At 41.4% G+C, this 19,304-nt stretch overlaps 1 protein-coding gene across 4 annotated transcripts in view; it reads left to right on the top strand.

Moving 5' to 3' along the window:
* QRICH1 (glutamine rich 1) overlaps positions 1-12,576 on the top strand; it is a 125,549-nt gene extending 112,973 nt beyond the window's left edge. For all 4 annotated transcript variants that reach the window (XM_029601244.1, XM_029601247.1, XM_029601245.1 and 1 more), the window contains exons 6-10: positions 8,140-8,254; positions 8,925-9,033; positions 9,483-9,634; positions 10,087-10,177; positions 11,216-12,576. In XM_029601244.1, coding sequence (XP_029457104.1) covers positions 8,140-8,254; positions 8,925-9,033; positions 9,483-9,634; positions 10,087-10,177; positions 11,216-11,402 — 654 coding nt within the window. In that variant the 3' untranslated portion in view covers positions 11,403-12,576. The remainder of the gene's footprint in view (positions 1-8,139; positions 8,255-8,924; positions 9,034-9,482; positions 9,635-10,086; positions 10,178-11,215) is intronic.
* Positions 12,577-19,304: the final 6,728 nt, after the last annotated feature.

Consider the following 19,304-nt stretch of genomic DNA (forward strand, 5'->3'; position numbering starts at 1 on the left):
ATTTCATACTCCAGATTTCTGAACAAATTAGAAAAAGCCATTGGAGTGAATGTACATAAGAGCAAAGATCCTCATGCAGATGTCTTGGGCCTCCTTCAGGTTCTGGAAGCTCCAGCAGACCCAGCAGCGATTCTGGTTCGTCATACAGTATCCTGCAAGATTTACAGACGAGAATGAGAAAATCCCATTTTCTGTGTCCCAGTAGCAAAGTAACTTGATTTCAAGTACAGAGTTCAAAATTCCCAGGCTTCAGAATATTGCAGTTACCCCATAAATTAGTAGAATCAGCTCTTAAAAGAGTGAAAAAACAATAATATATTAAAATATGCTGCCAGGGAAAGATCCCAGGCTACTGGCATGAATCGTGCTCATCAATTCTACATGATCCAGTACTTACATGTGATGGTGGAATCACATACCCTCAGCCACTGCTAGATGCTGAAGAGTGCATATGCCATTTTCAGTCTGTCTACAAGGCATTTGATACCTCACATTCTTCTTCAAACTCCATTGCAGCTCACCACATGGCCTCATTGAGAGCCCTATGAAATGTTGACGGACATGTCATGCCTTGGTAAGAAAAGCTTAGAAAAACAGTAAAGGAACAGCACCTGGTGGTGCAGTCCTTCTCCACAGGACTAGAAAAGTCTTTTGAAGGCATCCATTCTATGCTTTAAAAAAAAAATTAAAATTAAAAAAAAAAATTATTTGCAGAGATGCCCCTTCTTGCAATTCCAGTGGTACCAGATTCCATCTCTATTTCCACAGCAACAGTAACTTCAGATTTGCACTTGGCAGCATGGTGCTGCTTTTGGATGACATCATTAACAGGTCCAGTCCAAGCCTGAGTCAAGTTTTTGACCACCCTTCAGACCCAGTAACTATACTCTCCAGTAGCAGGGAGAATCCACTACCTGGAAGAGTAGTGCAAGATCACCAAAGATCATTGGGTTCTCAAGATTGTGGAGTCTGGATACCCCTTGTTTCTCCCAGCTTCCTGCGCTTCTGCACCACTCAGTCTTCAATCCGGATTTTGTCTCACTCAGCATAGCTCTGCCTGGAAGTGGAGTTGCTCCTCGAACAGCAAGCAGTGTTCTCTATCTCCACATTTAGGGTTTCTACTCTTGCTATTTTCTCATCCCCCAAGATATCTGGAGGACTGAGACAATCCCTGGATTTAAGAAGACTGAACAAGCATATACTCTGGGGAAAAATTCAAAATGAATTCCCTCCACACAATCCTTCCCTTCATGCAGAAAGAGTTAGATGTGTGCTCAGGGTCTAAATGATGCTTATGTTCACATTCCCATCCACCATTTACATTGGCAATACCTTTGTTTTATGGTGGATTCTTCTCATCAATACAAAATGTTCCCATTTGGCCACTCAGCTGTACCAAGATTCTTTACCAAATGCCTGGCTATAGTAGCAGTGCATGTACAGCATCAGGGCATCCAGGTCTTACCTTAACCTAGACACCTGACTTGTGACAGCAAATTCACAAGAAGGAGTTCTGATATCCCTGGAGAAATCGATACTACTTTTACAGTTGCTCGACTTCCTTGTGAATGTCAAGAAATTGACTCTGACTCTGATTTCATCCCAGAAAATCAAGTTCATTTCCTTTCTCCAGATCGATCACAAAGTCTCTGGGCATTGGCTTACAGACAGCTGAACACAGATCAGTCAAATGCCAGAGAAATAATGGTGGATGTTGGTCACATGGCGGCAGCCATCAAGGTAGTATGGCTGACCCGAAAATACACATCTCCTACAGTGGAGCCTTCATTTCCAATAGGACCAACTTACTCGGCCCCTAACAACCAAAGTGGAGACTTCAACAGAAATTAAGCAGGACTCGAGTTGGTAGCTGGACCCCTTCATTCCACAGGAAGGGGCACTGCTGCCACAAGCTCCTCAAGTAACCTTAGTAATAGATGCCTTCACAAAGGGTAGAGGCCCCTTTCAAACTCAAAGAACATGGTCTTTTGTGGAGAAACAATGCCAAATCAATTTTCTTGAGTTGAGTGATAAGGTATGCTCTAACAACTTTCACTCACCTTCTTCAAGGAAAGAGCATTTTTGTCTAAACAATCAAATTGCCATGTTCTATATGAACAAACAAGGAGGCACAGGATTTTGGAGTCTGCCAAGAAGCAAAAATATGGGATTGTAGACATCAAGCTGTACTGCAGGTGACCTACCCTCCAGGAATTTCCAACATGTTGGCAGATTGCCTGAGCAGAATTGTTCATTGTTCATCCACACAAATGGTTCCTTCAGCAATCCACAGCTCTCTGGAGATTTCCAGCAATCAATCTATTTGTGTCAGAACAAAATAGAAAACTAGAAAAGTTTTGCTGCATTCTTTCCAGCAAATTCAGATCCACTTGGGATGCTTTTCTGCTCAACTGGAATGCAGAATCTCATGTACACTTTTCCACAAATTCCACTAATAGCCAGAATGGTACAAAAAGTACTGAAGAATCAGGTCTGTGTCATCCTCATTGCTCCAGTGTAGCTCATAGACAGATCTGGTTCACATATCTAGTACAGCTCTCCAGTCATCCTCTGATATCTTTCAGATCAGATCCATCCATCCTGTTTCATCCGAACCTTCCCTCCTTTAGCTTGACAGCTTGGATGTTGAATGCTCAATGTCCTTACCTAAAGCAGTGGAGAACATATTAATGTCTGCCAGAAAACCTTCAATTAGAGAACTTAAGATTTCAGATGGAAAAGGTTTTCCATATGGTGTCAACACAACAATTTGAATTTATTTGCCTGCGACCCAAAAGTTATTGAATTATTTGCTCTCACTTTCTGAACCAAGCCTAGTCACCTCATTAATAAGAGTAATCTCAATGCCATAGAGGCAAACTCTGTTTGAACATGGTAAGTTTATCTCTATTCATCCATTAGTATCCAAATTCATCAAAGTCTTGTGGCATTCTAAACCACCAGTTGTAAAACCATGGGATCTAAATGTAATCCTGGCACAACTATTGAAGCTGTCCTTTGAATTATTGAAGATGGCCTTACTCAAGTTTCAAACCTGGAAAGTAACATTTCTGGTTGCAGTTACCTCAGCCAAAAAGTCAGCAAACTTCAAGCTTTAGTTCATTATCCTCCATATATGCAAGTCTTTCACAATAGGGTGGTGGTCCACCATCCACCCAAAGTTTCTACCAAAGATTGTCAGATTTTCATATTAATCGAGCTATCATGCTGCCTATGTTCTTCATAAGTATTGTTCTTTATTTGTAATTGATTTGTTTAAGCTTAATTTTTTAATGTATATTAATTTTATATTGTATTTTATTTATTTACATTTTATTCATTATGTATGTTCCATTGTAAATCGCCTCAAACTATGGAGGGCGCGGTATATAAGTACTTTTAAATAACAAAAACCTCTCGCATATGAAGTAGAGAAAGCCCTTCCTGTCTTAGATTGTAAATGGGCCTTGGCTCACTATAAGAGAAGAACTTAGCCTCATCATCAGTCTTGTCATGATTCCGATAGATTGGGCATAGCAGTGGCTAAATGTATATTGTCCAACTGGCTACTAGAATGCATTGAATACTTTTATAGGTTAGGCTAAGAAATTAGACACCCATCAAGACTCATCAGGTTAGAGCCATAGCTGCATCATTGGCACATTTTATTTATTTGTGGATTTTTATATACCATCGTTCGGGTTTGCCATCACAACGGTTTACAAAAGTGTTCGCATGTTAACATATCAACGTGTTCATATTCAAAGAAACAATATACAATTACAGATATTATGATATGTTCTGTTAGAGGTTATAGTAATGTTATGGTTGGGATGGTTGTCGAGATTCTTAGAGTTGTGCGAGTCAGAAAGTGTAAAATTTGCTTGTAGTATTTAGTGTATCCTTGTCTCATTTGGTTTGATGGTTGTGGAACCAGATGTATGGTTTTCATTGAGTATCTAAGTAGGCTTTGGTGAATAGCCATGTTTTTAGGTCTGGTTGTTTCCTTATTTTGATTGGCAGGGAGTTCCATAGCTTGGGGCTTCCAATGGATATGGCTCTTTCTCGAGTTGTGGTGAGTCGCGGAGTTCAAATGGGAGGAATTTTTAGGAAGCCTTTGTTTGTCGAGCAAAGGGCTCGTTTTGGGGCGTGTAGCTAGATTGCTTTAGATAACCATCTGGTTTGGAGTCCTATGATTGTTTTGTGAAGTATTGTTAGTATTTTGTAGTCTATTCGATATTTAATTGGGAGCCAGTGTAGTGCCATGAGGGATGGGGTGATATGGTCGTGTTTATTTGTTCCTGTTAGTATTCTAGCAGCTGCATTCTGTAGGATTTGTAGTGGACGGATTGTGGTGAGGGGTAGGCCGAATAGTAAGGAGTTGCAGTAGTCGAGGTTGAAGAAAATGAGTAGTTGTAGAACTGTTCCGAAGTTGTTTTGAGAAAGGAAGAGTTTGTCTTAGGTTTAGTAGTTTGTGGTATCCTTCTTTTAGTTTGTTAGTGATGTGGATCTTGAAGGATAGTTCGCTGTTGATGTTGATTCCCAGGTTTCTTGCATGTGTGACTGGCGAAATTGAAGATTTTGGGTTCTCAATTTTGAGTGGTGTTGATGTAGCGTTGTTGTTTTTCCTTTCTAGGATGATTATTTCTGTTTTATCTGTTTATTATGAGATTTAGATCATTTAGGAGGAGTTTAATTTCAGATAGGTGTTTGGCTTCTTTTTTGTAAGTAGCTTCCAAGGTGTTGGGTAATGGGATTAGTATTTGTATGCCATCTGCGTATAGGAAATGTCAGACCAAGGCGATCCAGCAGGTAACAAATTGGAAGGAGGTAGATATTGAATAATGTTGCTGATAGTGCTGATCCTTGTGGGACTCCTGTGTTGAGGGTTCCTTTCTTCGAGAGGGGGTTGGAAGCTTTGGTGAGTTAGGTATGATGTGGACCATTGTAGAGTTTTACCGGTGGCTCCTATTTCAGTTAGTCTGTCCAGCAGGATTGTGTGGTTTACTGTATCAAATGCAGCTGATAAGTCTAGTAGGATTAGCAGGAAGCTTTGGCCCTTGTCGAAACCTCTGAGTATGGTGTCATTTAATGAGAGTATTAGGGTTTCTGTGTTTAGGTTTTTTCTGAAGCCATATTGTGAGAGGTGTAGAATGTTCCTTTTTAAGTGTTCAGAGAGCTGGTTGTGGACGACTTTTTCCATGATTTTGGCAATGAAAGGTAGGTTGGATATGGGTCGATAGTTTAGTAAGTTTTCAGGGTCCAGGTTGTTCTTTTTTAATAGGGATTTAATTATTGCTGACTTTAAGCAGTCTGGATAATTTCCTTCTGCAAGGGAAAGGTTCACTATGTTGGTTATTGTTTTGGTTATTGCGGGCTCGATTAGCTTGATTGTTGGTATGGGGATGCTGTCAATGGGATGATTGGCTGGATTCATTTTTTTGATGACCTGTATTTCCAGTGAGGAGGCCGGCTCAAAGGTCCGCCAGCTTGTGATTGGTTTGGTTATCATTTTTATGTTATGGATGTTTATGTTGAGATTGCTCTTTACTAGGTTATTTATTTTCTCGGTAAAGAAGTCTGCGAATTCATTGCATTTATTTATCTTGGTTGGTGTTCTTGGTTCATTTGCCATTTTGGTGAGGCTTTGCACTATTGAGAATAGCATTCTGGGGTTATGATGGTATTTGTTTTGCTCGTGTAGAATTCTCTTTTAGCGTTGTGGATCGTTTTTTTGTAGAGGGCTAGTTCGGTAGGCAGAGAGAAGGGGTGGTGTCTTGTTCTTGCGCCAAGTTTTTTCTTTTTTCTGAGTTCACATTTTGCATTTCTTATGCTGTCATTGTACCATTGGTTTAGGTGTTTTGTGTTTTTTATTGTCTTTTTTTACGATTGGGTTAATGTCGTCTGCTATAGCTTTGGTGATATTGATCCATGAGGTTGTGGCCGCTTCAGTGTTCCTTAGGTCTATGTTTGTGAGTTCTGGTTGTAGTTTTTGTTGCAGTGTTTCGCTATCGAAAGGAGGACGGTAGGAGATCGTCACTGAGTTGTTTATTTCCATTGTGAATTCAGAGTTGTAGGTCAGGGTGGTCTGGATCAGAGAGTGGTCTGACCAAGGGATTTCGGTTTTGTTTGTTTGGTGTGTTGACCAGGAGTCTGTATTGATAAAGACAAGGTCTAGTGTGTGTCTTGCTTTGTGGGTTGGGCTCTTGATAATTTGTTTTAGTCCTAGGGTTGATAGAGCTGCTGTGATTGTTTCACATGTGGATGAGTGGGGCAGTTTGTCCATGTGTAAGTTGAAGAATCCTAGTAGGATGATGGGCTTATTAAGTGTTAGGTTGGTGATTATAAATTCAATGAGTGGGGAGCAATTTCGGTCAAGGGAACCCGAGGGGCAGTATGCTAAGCATATTTGTAATTTTGCTGAGTCGAATAGGGCAAGTTCAAATGGGAAGCATATTTTTGTTGGGATAATTTTCAATTGAAGGTTCTTTTTGGCGATTAGCATTACTCCTCCGCCTTTTTTTTCGGCCTGGAGATTGAGAAGGTTTTATAGTTTGGGTTGTTAATTTGATTAGAATGGTGTGTGTGTTTTTTATCCATGTCTCCATTATTGCCATGAAGTCTGGTCTTGCATCGCTGAGCAGGTCGGAAGTTATGGGGATCTTTTTTACTATGGACTGTGTATTAAATAGAATGAATGATGGGAGAATGTGTTTGCAGTAGATCTTATGGTTGCTGTGTGTAATGGTTAAATTGTTGTACTCACTTTCAGTCTTTGTTTTTCTTCGTCTTTCGTTTCTTGATATTGTGACGAGTTCTTCCCTGTTAGTGCATTTGTTGCTGCTGTTGGATTGGAGCATGTGATTTGACATATTCTTCGTGTTGTGTGTTGCTAGTATACAAGGTGTGAGCCATGCCTCTTGAAGACATTTGAAAAGCTGCAGTGTAGTCATTTGTGCACACCTCTATGTCCCATTGCTGTTTGGACAGTCTGAGTAACAATAAATTTGGACAAGCAGTCTTGTGTAGCCTTTTCAACCAGTAGTCTACTCTCCACAGTGCGGTTTGGTTTGCTTATACAGTAAATGCTGTGCTGTAATTCTCATCTTAGGACTCCACACATGTTATGGCTGATTCAGCCCTACTTATAGACGGAAAAAGCAAGTCTGCTTACTGTAAATGGTGTTTTCTGTAGATAGTGTAGATTAGCCATACTAAATACCTGCCCACATCTCTGGAGAGTCAACTAGCTAGCTAGACTTAATCTATTGAGGGGCTGCTTCAGGCAGTGCCCAAACTGGAATTCCCAGACATGTTCAGTAGAGCAAAAGTTTGACTAGCTGTATGAGAGGAGGCTGTTCAGTGCTACTGGAAACGTCACCCACATGTTATAGCTAATTCATCCTGCTATCTATGGAAAATGCCTTTTATAGTAAGCAAACTTGCTTTACAGTATTGTTTGAGGAAGTTATTTATTATTAATAATGACTGTACTAGACAAGTCCATTTAACTTAAAATGGTTGTTTGCAAATATATGCTGCCATTTTAATAGTACTGTCAATCTGTGGGAAGTGTAAAATGTCATTTTTAATAAAAGTTTTTGTCCTTTATTTGGGATCTGCTTGTGCTAAGAAATTCTCTTCTCTGAACTCCATTATCTTCTGTCTGGTGGGATTCATCAAATCAGCTGAATGTAGCACTCTGAACTGGCCCAGAATTGCAGAAGTAATATGTCTGTTGGCCAAATTGTATTATTATAGAGTAGGGTATTTCAATATAACTGTGTTCAGCTTTGATTGTTGAATTGCAGCCAGGCAGCAGTTGTATATTAAGGAAGTTTTATGCTCAATGATAGTGACAGGAAAAATAATCTTTGCCATGCGATCACTTTGAAAATGGATCCATACAACTTTAGTAGCTTTTGAAATGAGTAAGCCAGAGCAGTGGCTGCCTACAATGAGAAATGACTGGGTGAAAGTCATTACTTTTGCATGAAATTGTACAGAATCCTGACATTGCATGTGTTGTGCTACAGTTCTGACTTGGCCACATTTTGGAGGTTTATGAGAAAGAGGTGTAGGCCAAACTTATATACTTTTAAATGTAACCTTGACTCTCTTATTCCATTTCCTTTCCAGTACCTCTTTGAAAATGGAAGAGTGGATGACATATTCTCAGATGTTTACTACACAAAGTTCACAGAGTGGCTGCATGAAATTCTGAAGGACTTTCATCCACGCCTTACGCCTCTCGGTAACTCGCCTTTCAGTTCCCCATTTCAGAAAAAGGTCTGTTGACTCTGATGCATATGAGAAGAGCTCTAGGAAAGGGTTTAATGTTTACCATATGGTTCTTTTTTGATATTTGTGGCTCTGAAAAATTGAGTTCACAAACTCAAATTTAATTATTTTGGTAGGTTTATAGTCCTTTTTCATCTCTTAATTGCTTCATAAAGAAAAATTGAGTTTTTTAAAGACATGAATATTTCAAAACTTTCAGTAAAATTGAAGTGAATTTTCATATTCCCATGACTCGTCACAGAAAAAGACGCTTTGAAACTTTGCTCCCTGTATTTTGTCAAGAGATTCCTAAAATGACTGGTTTTCAATACCGTGTCAAGGCTCAAAATTGCCGAGATCTACCTCTTTTGTACTCTGCTGGTGGTCAGTGATATTTCAGGTTGTCATTGTCCCTGTAGTGAGAAGTACACTGAAAATCATTGGCATAGTACAAAACTTATTATCCATCTACAATTTAGCTTTTAAACACATCTAGAGTGAAATTGAAGATAATTCCTTACTATTTTTTCTTTTTGGTGGCAGATGTGATTTTTTGTTGGCAGGATTGCATGTGAACCTGGGTTTTTATGCATGATAACTTTTTTTTATTCTTTTTGTTTTTGGTCTCTTTCTGACTTTTGTAGGTTATGTTATCCCCAGTCATGTAACAGAAGAGATGCTCTGGGAGTGCAAGCAACTGGGGGCTCACTCCCCTGCTACACTTCTCACTACACTTATGTTCTTTAACACAAAGTGAGTATTTGGTTTTCAGAGGGAGTAAGAGGATCTTGCCCCATGATGCCCAGTAACAGAAGTGACTTGGAAGGATCCATTAATCCCTTAGAGCAATAGTACCACTAAGAAAACAAAAGAGAACCTTGAAAGAAATGCCAGTTAAAATGTTTTTTTTGTTTTGTTGTAAAATTTCTCTTCATCCACCTTTTGTGAGTTCTGTGAAAATGCTTTACAATATTTTAATTTTTACTTCACCTGGTGAGGTATGTTATGTCAAATCACAAGATATTGCTCTGCTTCCATAGAAACTCATGAGATCTTGTGACAAAACAACCAAAAATGAATGTTCCTGTATTTACATGTAATCAATAGTGATACTTTTTCCCTTTTTGTACCACCATAAAATTGATGAGGCCCTCCCCCCCCCCCCCCCTTGTATTTCTTCTATTCCTTTCCTCACTGTTCAGATATTTCCTGTTGAAAACAGTTGACCAGCACATGAAGCTGGCATTTTCCAAGGTTCTTCGGCAGACCAAGAAGAACCCTTCCAACCCCAAGGATAAGAGCACAAGTATCCGATACCTAAAGGCGCTGGGCCTCCACCAGACAGGACAAAAAGGTAGAGACCCCCTTTAGTCACTTGGATTTCTCAGATTGTGAAGAAGTGTTTGTAAGAAATGGTTACTAGTTTCCCTAATGCTTTATTCTGGCTGCATCTGTTTGTAGAGGTTTCTACTGTGCGTTCCTATTCAAACAGATTGTCGAAATTGTAGTAACGATGTGGAAAGAAGTGAGACAGCAGGAACACATGACATTCTTAGTTTGGTGTTTCTAAGTACATGTCCCCCACTATAATGGACACTGCCAGCAGGGCCAGGAATTAACACAGCCAGAGAAGTCTCTTCATTTTTTCAGCCAGTTCTTCTGATAATGCACACATTCCTTTTTATATATTACAAATATATTAATTTTATCCATCACAACCGTGCGCACATTCTGTATTTGCAAATGTTCCATATGTGCTGGTAGTGCGAATCTGTAAGGGGTATATCTGTCTCTTGTATTTTTTAGTTACAGATGACATGTACGCAGAGCAGACAGAAAACCCAGAGAATCCGCTGAGGTGTCCCATTAAACTTTATGATTTCTACCTCTTTAAATGGTGAGTAATATTTTTTGTTTATTCTATAAACATATTGCATTAGCTATAGGTTCTGAAGCCATCATAAATACTCTGTGTATTAACCCCAGCTCAGTCCTGTAATTGTGCTTCTTATTGTAATATGAGGGTGTACACCTAATGCCTGGAAGTCCTCTCTTAACATGGGGGATGCGTGCTCGCTCGGTGCCCCCCCCCCCCCCCATATGACTTGTGCAGCAGTTTCCCCTTTCTCCCCCTCCTCCTTGCGTCCAGCACCTGAGTGATTTTGGCAGAGGAGAGTGGAGGCAGTCGCATGTTGATGACCCTCGTAGGCCTTTTAAACCCCTACTTCCCCAGTACACTTCGGAGGTCGGTGTACCCACCCACTCTCACCCCACCTTTGTTCAAATCTTATTTCAAAGAATAAAAAGGGGAAGGGAAGGAAGGGAAATTCTCTAGTTCTTCTTGTTGTCATTGTAATGTTTTGTTTACTTTCTATATAGAAGTTAGCCGGTTGGTGTTAGTGGATGATTCTTGTTATTGTACATGTGATATTGCATGTCGCAGCTCTTAGCTTAAGGCGGGGGTTCTTGAGCCGATGGGCCGCCTTTGATGGCCCGGGTAGCCCCCCTTGTTCGGAAACAATGTAAGGTAGGGCAAGATGGCTGTTTTGCTTGACAGAAGGCGGGTGGCAAGGTGTTAGTGACATGTCATGTCATTGGTAATCATGTGGTTCGAGTACCAGGAAGTAGTGTTTATAATGTTTACAATAAAGCTGCGGCGTTTATACATCCAGTTGATGCCTCTGTGTCATTTGTGGTGCAGGTGATGGGGGGGGGCCAACACATTCATAGCACCTCCCAATGCTGTAAGTGAATATAAAATTTAAACTACCAGAAAGGCAAGGATTAAGATTGGGTTTTGCTTGTTCTCACTGTAAATATATAAAAGTGGGCTATGATATGATTGGAATTGGCTACTAAATGATTGATAAAGCAGTGCTAGTGGTTCAGATGGTTCTCACAGTTTCCAAGTGCTAATATGTTTCAACTTTTGCAGCCCACAAAGCGTGAAAGGCCGGAATGACACATTTTACCTGACCCCAGAGCCTGTGGTAGCTCCTAACAGCCCTATCTGGTATTCTACCCAACCAATCAACAGAGAGCAAATGGAGCACATGCTGACCCGGATCCTGGTGATACGAGAGATTCGAGAGGTCATTGCGCTCGCCAGCAGCATGCACTAAGAGTCCTTTCCAGCCATGGAGAAGAATATCTGTACAGACTTTTACACTAAAAGAAGATGCCTAACTTTTCTGTTTCTTTTTTTTTTTTTTTTTTTTTTTTTTTTATTGGTGTAGTTATGAAGCCCTTTTAGGCTTCTTCTGTTTAAAATAAAGTATGAAAGAAAAAGTACCAATGTACACCATAACACAACTATTAAAAACAGCTTGTTGAAAGATGAGTTCCACATTTCAGAAAAGGCTGGATGCAATGTAAAGTTGCTGGCTGACTGTTTTCGTTTTATTTTATTTTTTAAGAAAAAATAAAATGGGGAGAGCGGACTGTACCAGAAAGGGCCCCCCGCCCCCCCCCCCTCCACCCCCTTTGAAGACTTGTTGGCGGAGTACAGCTTGAGGACGGATAAGATGGTCCAAGTGGTGGATATTCTCTGCCTGCTGGAGATGCAAGCTGTTTCTTTTTTTTTTTTCTGCAGAAAAGAAAATAAATTTGCCATCTTCATGAAAATATGAAAAGGAGGGACAGGGGGAATAGTGAACTTCAATTATGGTTTATATTATTAAATAAAAAAAAAAGAAAAATTTCTATTCAGATCTTTAAAGAATGTGACATTTTTAGATGTTAAAGTGAAAAACTTTACCACACTTTTGTTTTGGCCTAAATGATGAGGCCTTAAACTTGAGGCTTTTACGCCTGATAGAATTCTTGTAACATACACTTGTGTATCCTATAAAGATACCGCCCTGTTTCTCTTATGTATTCTTACTCTAGCTGTTTATTAAGAATGACAAGCACGTCTTTTCAACATGCCATTTGAACAGTGTGTTTATTTCGGGAAGACCTGTTACTTAGAAACAGATCAGCAGGGTTAGGTCCTAATGAGCTGCCAAATTCTCGTCTGTTTCTGATTCTTTGCTATGGATAAACAGGAAACTGGGATTTCATGCTGGAAATGCATGCTGTTGTCCCACAGTGAATGGGGTATGCAGATAGGCACAACTTTAGGGACTGCCAATCCTTTGGTAAGCAAGGTGCTCAGGGTTTAAAGGCATGAACTTCTCAATTTGGAGTCGGATATTTTTTTCTTCATACTGTGTGTGGAAATAATTTTCTGTGTGGGGGGTCAATTATCCTTAAAAAAAAAAAAAAAAAAAATCTATATGCAGCAACCTTTAATGACAAGGGGATTAAAGTTGGCATTGCAGGAGTGTTCTGCTGAGCCTGTCTCTGCTTTATCACATTAAGAAATGCTTTTGTAATAAGGATCTTATGTAGTGTTAGTGGAAATTTGCGCAAATTCTGAACTTACTCCCACCATCATCATGGTTCCTTGGGGGACTGAAAAGCCACCTGCTCATATACATGGCAGGCTTTTGTCTTTTAAAATGTGCTGCAGTCTTGAAGCACTTAGACTAAGCTCACGTTTTGTACAGGATGGAATGCAGCAAGCCTTTCAGAAAGGTCAGTGATCCATATTTCCCTTTCTAATTTGTGTGTTGGAGTAAAAAGTGGATAAATGCCACCTGGATAGCTTTGTGTTTGTTTTTTTTTTTAAGAAGGTAGGGCCTAATTTTTTTTTTTTTAACAGCATGAAACATCAGGGGGCGCTGGTGAACTTCAGGTGAAAAATATTCCAGGCATTATCAGCCTGTGCTCTACAGGTGGTGGTGTGCATAAAAGTCCCCACCTTGCTTTCCTTCTTATTTTAACATTTACATGAATCCTTTCCAATGGTAAGTGCCATTCTCTAGAGTGGAGCGTGATCTCAATGCATTTAATTGATTGGCCTGTCCTCATGATGCAGTTAATATATTACCGGTAGGGAGAACTGCAGCACAATGTTACTATAATGTACTTGGTCATTAATGATACCATTGTTTATAATTTATCATAGTACGTTTTGGGGAAAATCATGGATTGGTCATGGTAAAAATGTTCAAAAACCCTGAAAAGTTATTGGTGTGGTTTATTCAGCAGCAAAATAGTTATTTGTTACAATGTTTGTATTCAGATCAACTTGAAAACTGATTGAAGGAGATGGCATTTGAAAATAACAGCGTATTTAAGAGTACAGCAGTTTTATAGCTTCAGAGAAATTGCTGCAAAAGAAGGAATATGCTTCAACCAACAGTTGACCAGGCCAACAGCATCATTATTACAGAATTACATAGAAATTGCCAGAAGACAATGGAATCGTATAACATTCTAAAAAGCATGTGTGTGTTTTCTTGACCACAATGAAAAATGGCTCCAATGCCAGTACTGCTCTGTTAGGAAAAAGGATGCCATTGCACAGGACTGTAACTAGGAATAATAGGTGGGAGGGGTAGCTGCCCAGGGCACAAAGTTTCTGTGGGTGAAATGACTATAATGTAACTGTGGTCAGGCAGCTGATGAAAAGCCAGAAAGAGTGCCATTCTCTTACCATATGGGTTGTGGGGGAGAAAAGCAAAGTGGAGCAGGAATCGGAGTGGTGAGGGTGGAGGAGAGAAGAGCATGGATCCAGGGTGGGGGGGGGGGGGGGGAGAAGAGGTGGTGCATTCACTTGCCTGACCTAGGTGCTGCCATTGGTGTAATGAATACAACTGTTATATAGCAGAAATCCATTATTCTATTTCTAGTGATTGGGAGTTTAGTGCGGTTCTGTGCTATGGAATATGTGATGTGACTTTAGTGCTGTATGGCTAATATGTTCTAAAGGTTTTCTACCACTTTGTGCCTGTGAGAAAAATGCTTACTCTACAGGCAGCTGTATGCATCCTATGTAAAGGGGCAGCATCACAGATTGTAAAATCGTGGTGAAAAATAAACCCTGTAGAAAGTTATGATTTTTAGAAAACATGTATGTTTAAAAGTAAAGGTTTAAAAAAAAAAGTAAATCTGGTACAGTGATAGTGGGGAGTTGGCATTTGTCACTACATAAGATAGTATGGTTGCTGTTAGTACACTGATTTAAAAATAAAGGCAAATCTTTTTATTGGACTAGCTTTTGATGAGCTTTTGAGAACTATGCTCCCTTCAAGTTTATGAAAGAATTGATTTAATGGAAGCAATTGGGAGAGGAAGAGCAGTATACATTTAAAAAATAGTGCTTGGCTCATTTTGCACTGATTCAATAAAGGGGAGAATAGCTCTTGAAAGTTAGTCACAAATATATTAAGCTGATCCAATAAAAAGATCTCATATGCAACTTGTGTGTTGACCTTTACTTCTAACATCATTACAGGAATCCATAGTTGGAGCTGCATTGTCACTGTAGAAATCTAGCAACCTCATAAGCCTGGCATTTTACTATCTTAGCACCACATATGGTATTGTAAAAAGACTGATTTTTCAAATGTAATGCTGTTTTCAATATCACAAATTGCTTTGGCAAGTGATTACAGTATTAATTTATACCTGTATTTTTTATATATATTTTACACTGTCTAGCCTGCCAAATTACCAAGCTTGGCTCATAGTGGATAACAATACATAAACAGCAAATATATATTAACAGATTACATCAGTTAAAATGTGAATAAAATCAATTAAAGTAGTTTGGAGCTGAGAAAAGTAGTGTGCAATGGTCTTGTGAAAATAGAAGCAGTGCTGAATTTGAAGGTGCATTTAATAGTGAAGTCTTCCTTTCAACAAATGCTCTGGTTGAAGCTTTTTATAAGTTACACCTGTGCAACTGAGTAATGCCTTGCAGAATTAGCTGAAACTGCAATATTTAAAGAAAGTTGGTGGAGGATAACTAAATGCTCTGCTGTATGGGTCCCCATTAGCCCTTAAAGCAGTCTTACTCTTTTCTCTGATACTGGCCTATGTGCAAAAGAGGAAGATAAGTACATTTAAAACTGGAATTAACACCGATTGACAGCTGGAGGAGCATTTAATTGTGGATCAAGTCCATTTAAAATATTTTTCAGGCATCTGTGTTAGAAGTGTAAAGGTAACTCTTTCCTTCTCTAGATGGTGGCCCACCCTATTTTAGTAATAGTTTTGTTTAAAGAAAGATGTTCTGAGAAGTATGTATGCATTGAAAGTTCTAAGATATTTCTGAGGTGGTACTGATCATGAATGTAATATTCATAAGGAATGATACTGGGACAGGCCCAAAGTGACCTTGATTGGCGAGAGGATGGAGAAGGACCTATGAAAGCATAGGCAGATACAAATGGGCAGGCTCTGTGAACAGAGTGGTTTACTTCTGCCAGCTTTAATCAATGTTTTAAATGTTTTCTTTAAAATACAGTACAGTATACTATCCATATTGGACCTGTACAAAACTGCTTATCTTGTACAGAAGGTAAAACTTACTTTATTAGCTTTCTTATTTTTGCTGGATCCAAATCCATGTTGCTGGTTCAATGGCTGTTGTACTGGTCTTTGGGGGGAAAACTGTATATTTATGAAAGTTGTGATAGAATTGGATCAGCAATTAGGTTTTGTATATTCTCACAGGACAAGCAGGATGGTAGTCCTCACATATGGGTGACATCATCAGCATGGAGCCCAATCATGGAAAAATTCTGTCAAAGTTTCCAGAACTTTGATTGGCCCCTACTGGGCATGCCCAGTATGGCACTAACCCTGCAGCCAGCAGGGGTCCCCCTTCAGTCTTCTTTTTTCCGCGCAGTAGTAGCCTCACAGTTTAGGAGCTCTGAAGAGATTCCTGACAGGAATTTTCCTCACGGACTTAATTAAACTTAAATTGCCCCACAGGGGTCCCTCCTCTAACTTTTCTCAGGCCGCGGTACTCCGGTAAGTTTTTTACCATTTTTCGTCGATTACTGTCTAGTTTGGCCCTCGCGGCCCACTGGCCATTGACCGTACCGCGGCTCGATATTTCTATGGCCATGGCTTCGGGGTTTCGTCGGTGCCCAGACTGTACTCGCACCATGTCTATCACAGACCCTCATGGAGTCTGTGTAATGTGTTTAGGCCGTGAGCATGATGTCCTGACTTGCACCAAATGTGCCCTCAAGACACCAAAAGGTCACAAAGCCAGAATGGAGAAGATGGGACTCCTTTTCCGTGCTCACACCCTGACTCCGTCCATCGCATCGATGTCATCGGAACCGGCACTGTCGAAGTCGCACCAGCATTGACAACCGTCCGGTGACCGCCCACCATCGAAGTCGTCACGGCCATCGACTCCCGTTTCTCCCCCTCAAGATCGAGGGGATCGTAGGGAGAAACATCGCCACCGGCATCGTAAGTCTCGGACCATCGAGGGAGCGAAATCATGAACCTCACCACCGGCCAAGCCACCATCGAAGAAGCCCCGTCCAGGAACGGCACTGACCACTCCTGCGACCGGGACATCAAGGCAACCCTCACCTGATCAGGGTTTGGGAGTCGCGATTCCGCCTGTAAAGGTGGTCCCGCCGACTGTGCCTCAGCCTCCCTCTTCCGACATGGAGCCGGGGCAGATTGCCCCAGGTCTTCGGGAAGAACTGGACGGGCTGGTCCATGAGACAATCGACAAGGCGATGCAACGACTCCAGGTTTCTCCGGCACAGAGAGTGGAACCAGTCACCGACCTGATTCCAGCAGCACTGGCACCACTGCTATCCCGGATGGAAGCGCTCATGACTGCCCTTCCACCGGTGATTCCCGGGTCTCCGATGGCTCCGGTGCGCTCCCCGATGACAGCTTCATCGGGAGGAGAAACACCATTCCGCATTCCTCCTTTTGGGGTATTGCCTCAGCCATCGATGCCATGTCATCCCTCGCCATCGATTCATTCATCGGGGGCGATACGCACATCGGTGCCTTCGATGCCGGCACAGATACCCCCCAGGGTATCCACGGTGCCCCCGGTGATTCCTTCGATTTTTTTGGAGCCTCAGCTGGGCCCTTCGGGTATGCAACCCCCTTCTCATCCTACAGGTCATCCTGCTGATCCTTATGACACCTGGGGTGATGATACTTCCACAGACACCGATGACTTACCTTCACCTCCCTCTCCTACTGAAAGTAGAAAGCGTTCTCCTCCAGAGGACCTTTCTTTCATTAATTTTGTGAAGGAAATGTCGGAATTGGTCCCTTTTCAGCTTCAGATGGAGCAAGATGATAGGCACCAGATGATGGAGCTTCTCCAGTTCCTGGATGCCCCTAAAGTAATCACTTCTATTCCCATTCATCAAGTTCTTCTTGACCTCCTCAAAAAGAACTGGAAAAACCCTGAATCCATTGCCCCAGTACACAGAAAGGCTGACACTACCTATCTAGTACAGTCAGCCCCTGGCTTTCAAAAATCTCAGCTTGACCACCACTCAGTTGTGGTAGAATCAGCTCAAAAGAAAGCAAAAAGGACGAAGCCTCACTCCTCTACCCCTCCTGTCAAGGAACACAAGTTCCTAGACAATATTGGTCGACAAGTGTTCCAAGGGGCCATGCTCATCTCCAGAATTGCTTCTTACCAGCTGTACATGACCCAATACAACAGGGTCATTTTCAAGCAAATACATGACTTCTCTGAAACCCTGCCTGACCAATTCCAAGAACATCTTCAAATCCTTGTCAACAAGGAGTTTGAGGCAGGAAAACATGAGATAAGAACAGCTTACGATATCTTCGACACCTCCACTAGAGTGTCTGCAACTGCCATTTCGGCAAGACGCTGGGCCTGGCTCAAGGCTTCTGACCTTCGCCCAGAAGTACAAGACCTGCCCTGTATAGGAGATAATCTGTTCGGTGAACAGATTCTGCAAATAGTGGCTGAATTAAAGGACCATCATGAGACCCTCAAACAGCTCTCATCGATACCTTCTGACTTCCCTTCTAGCCAGCCCTTCAAGAAGGACTCTAAAGTCATTCTTCCGCCCAAGAAAGTACTATCCCCCACCAACAAGGTCCCGAGTTACGAGGCCTTATCAAAAATCTCAGCCTCACCAGCCCTGGAAGCAAAAGCCACAAGCAGCTCCCCAGCTGGGGCCTGCTTCAGGTTTTTTACTTTCCCTTTGAGAGCAGCAGCCTGATTCCTCTGCCAGGTATACCAGTAGGAGGTCGATTGTGCCACTTTCCCAGCATGTGGCAATCAATCACAACCGACCAATGGGTGCTAGCAATCATTGCTCAGGGTTACCACCTGAACTTTCTTGCTCTTCCACCGGAATCACCACCTCTACAAGTGTGGAGAGTAACTGACCACTCTGTCCTTCTGGAGCAGGAGGTTTCCCTTCTTCTCCAGTTAAGGGCAATAGAACCCGTTCCTCTTTCGCAAAAAGGCCTAGGGTTCTATTACCGGTACTTTTTGATCCCCAAAAGATCCGGGGGGCTTTGTCCAATTCTGGACCTACGTGCCCTCAACAAGTACCTCCACCGGGAAAAGTTCAAGATGGTAACCTTGGGCTCTCTTCTACCTCTTCTACAAAGAGGAGACTGGCTCTGCTCTCTGGATCTCCAGGACGCATACACCCACATTGCGATAGCTCCAGCTCATCGCAAGTACCTCAAGTTTTTATTAGGCCCAAGGCACTATCAATACCGGGTGCTTCCATTCGGCCTAGCATCGGCACCACGAGTCTTTACCAAATGTCTCGTAGTTGTCGCAGCCTTTCTCAGGAAAGAAGGTGTTCACGTGTACCCCTATCTAGACGACTGGTTAATCAGGGCCCCAACCCAGCAAGCTGCTCGATTGTCCCTGGATTTGACCCTACACACTCTACTTTCTCGTCAATTACGAGACATCCTCTTTAGTCCCATCTCAAACCTTGTCGTTCATTGGGGCAGACTTGGACACCTTATTTTTTATTTATTTAACAGTTTTATATACCGAAGTTCTGGTAACAGAGTTACTAATCACTTCGGTTTACATTACAACAGTTACAATGACAGTATATAGTATAATGTCTTACAATGAACAAGGAGAATTGAAACTTGGATAATATATCTAACAATGAACAAGGAGAATA

This window comes from Rhinatrema bivittatum, chromosome 4 (genome assembly GCF_901001135.1).
Source record: "Rhinatrema bivittatum chromosome 4, aRhiBiv1.1, whole genome shotgun sequence".
Classification (NCBI taxonomy): domain Eukaryota; kingdom Metazoa; phylum Chordata; class Amphibia; order Gymnophiona; family Rhinatrematidae; genus Rhinatrema; species Rhinatrema bivittatum.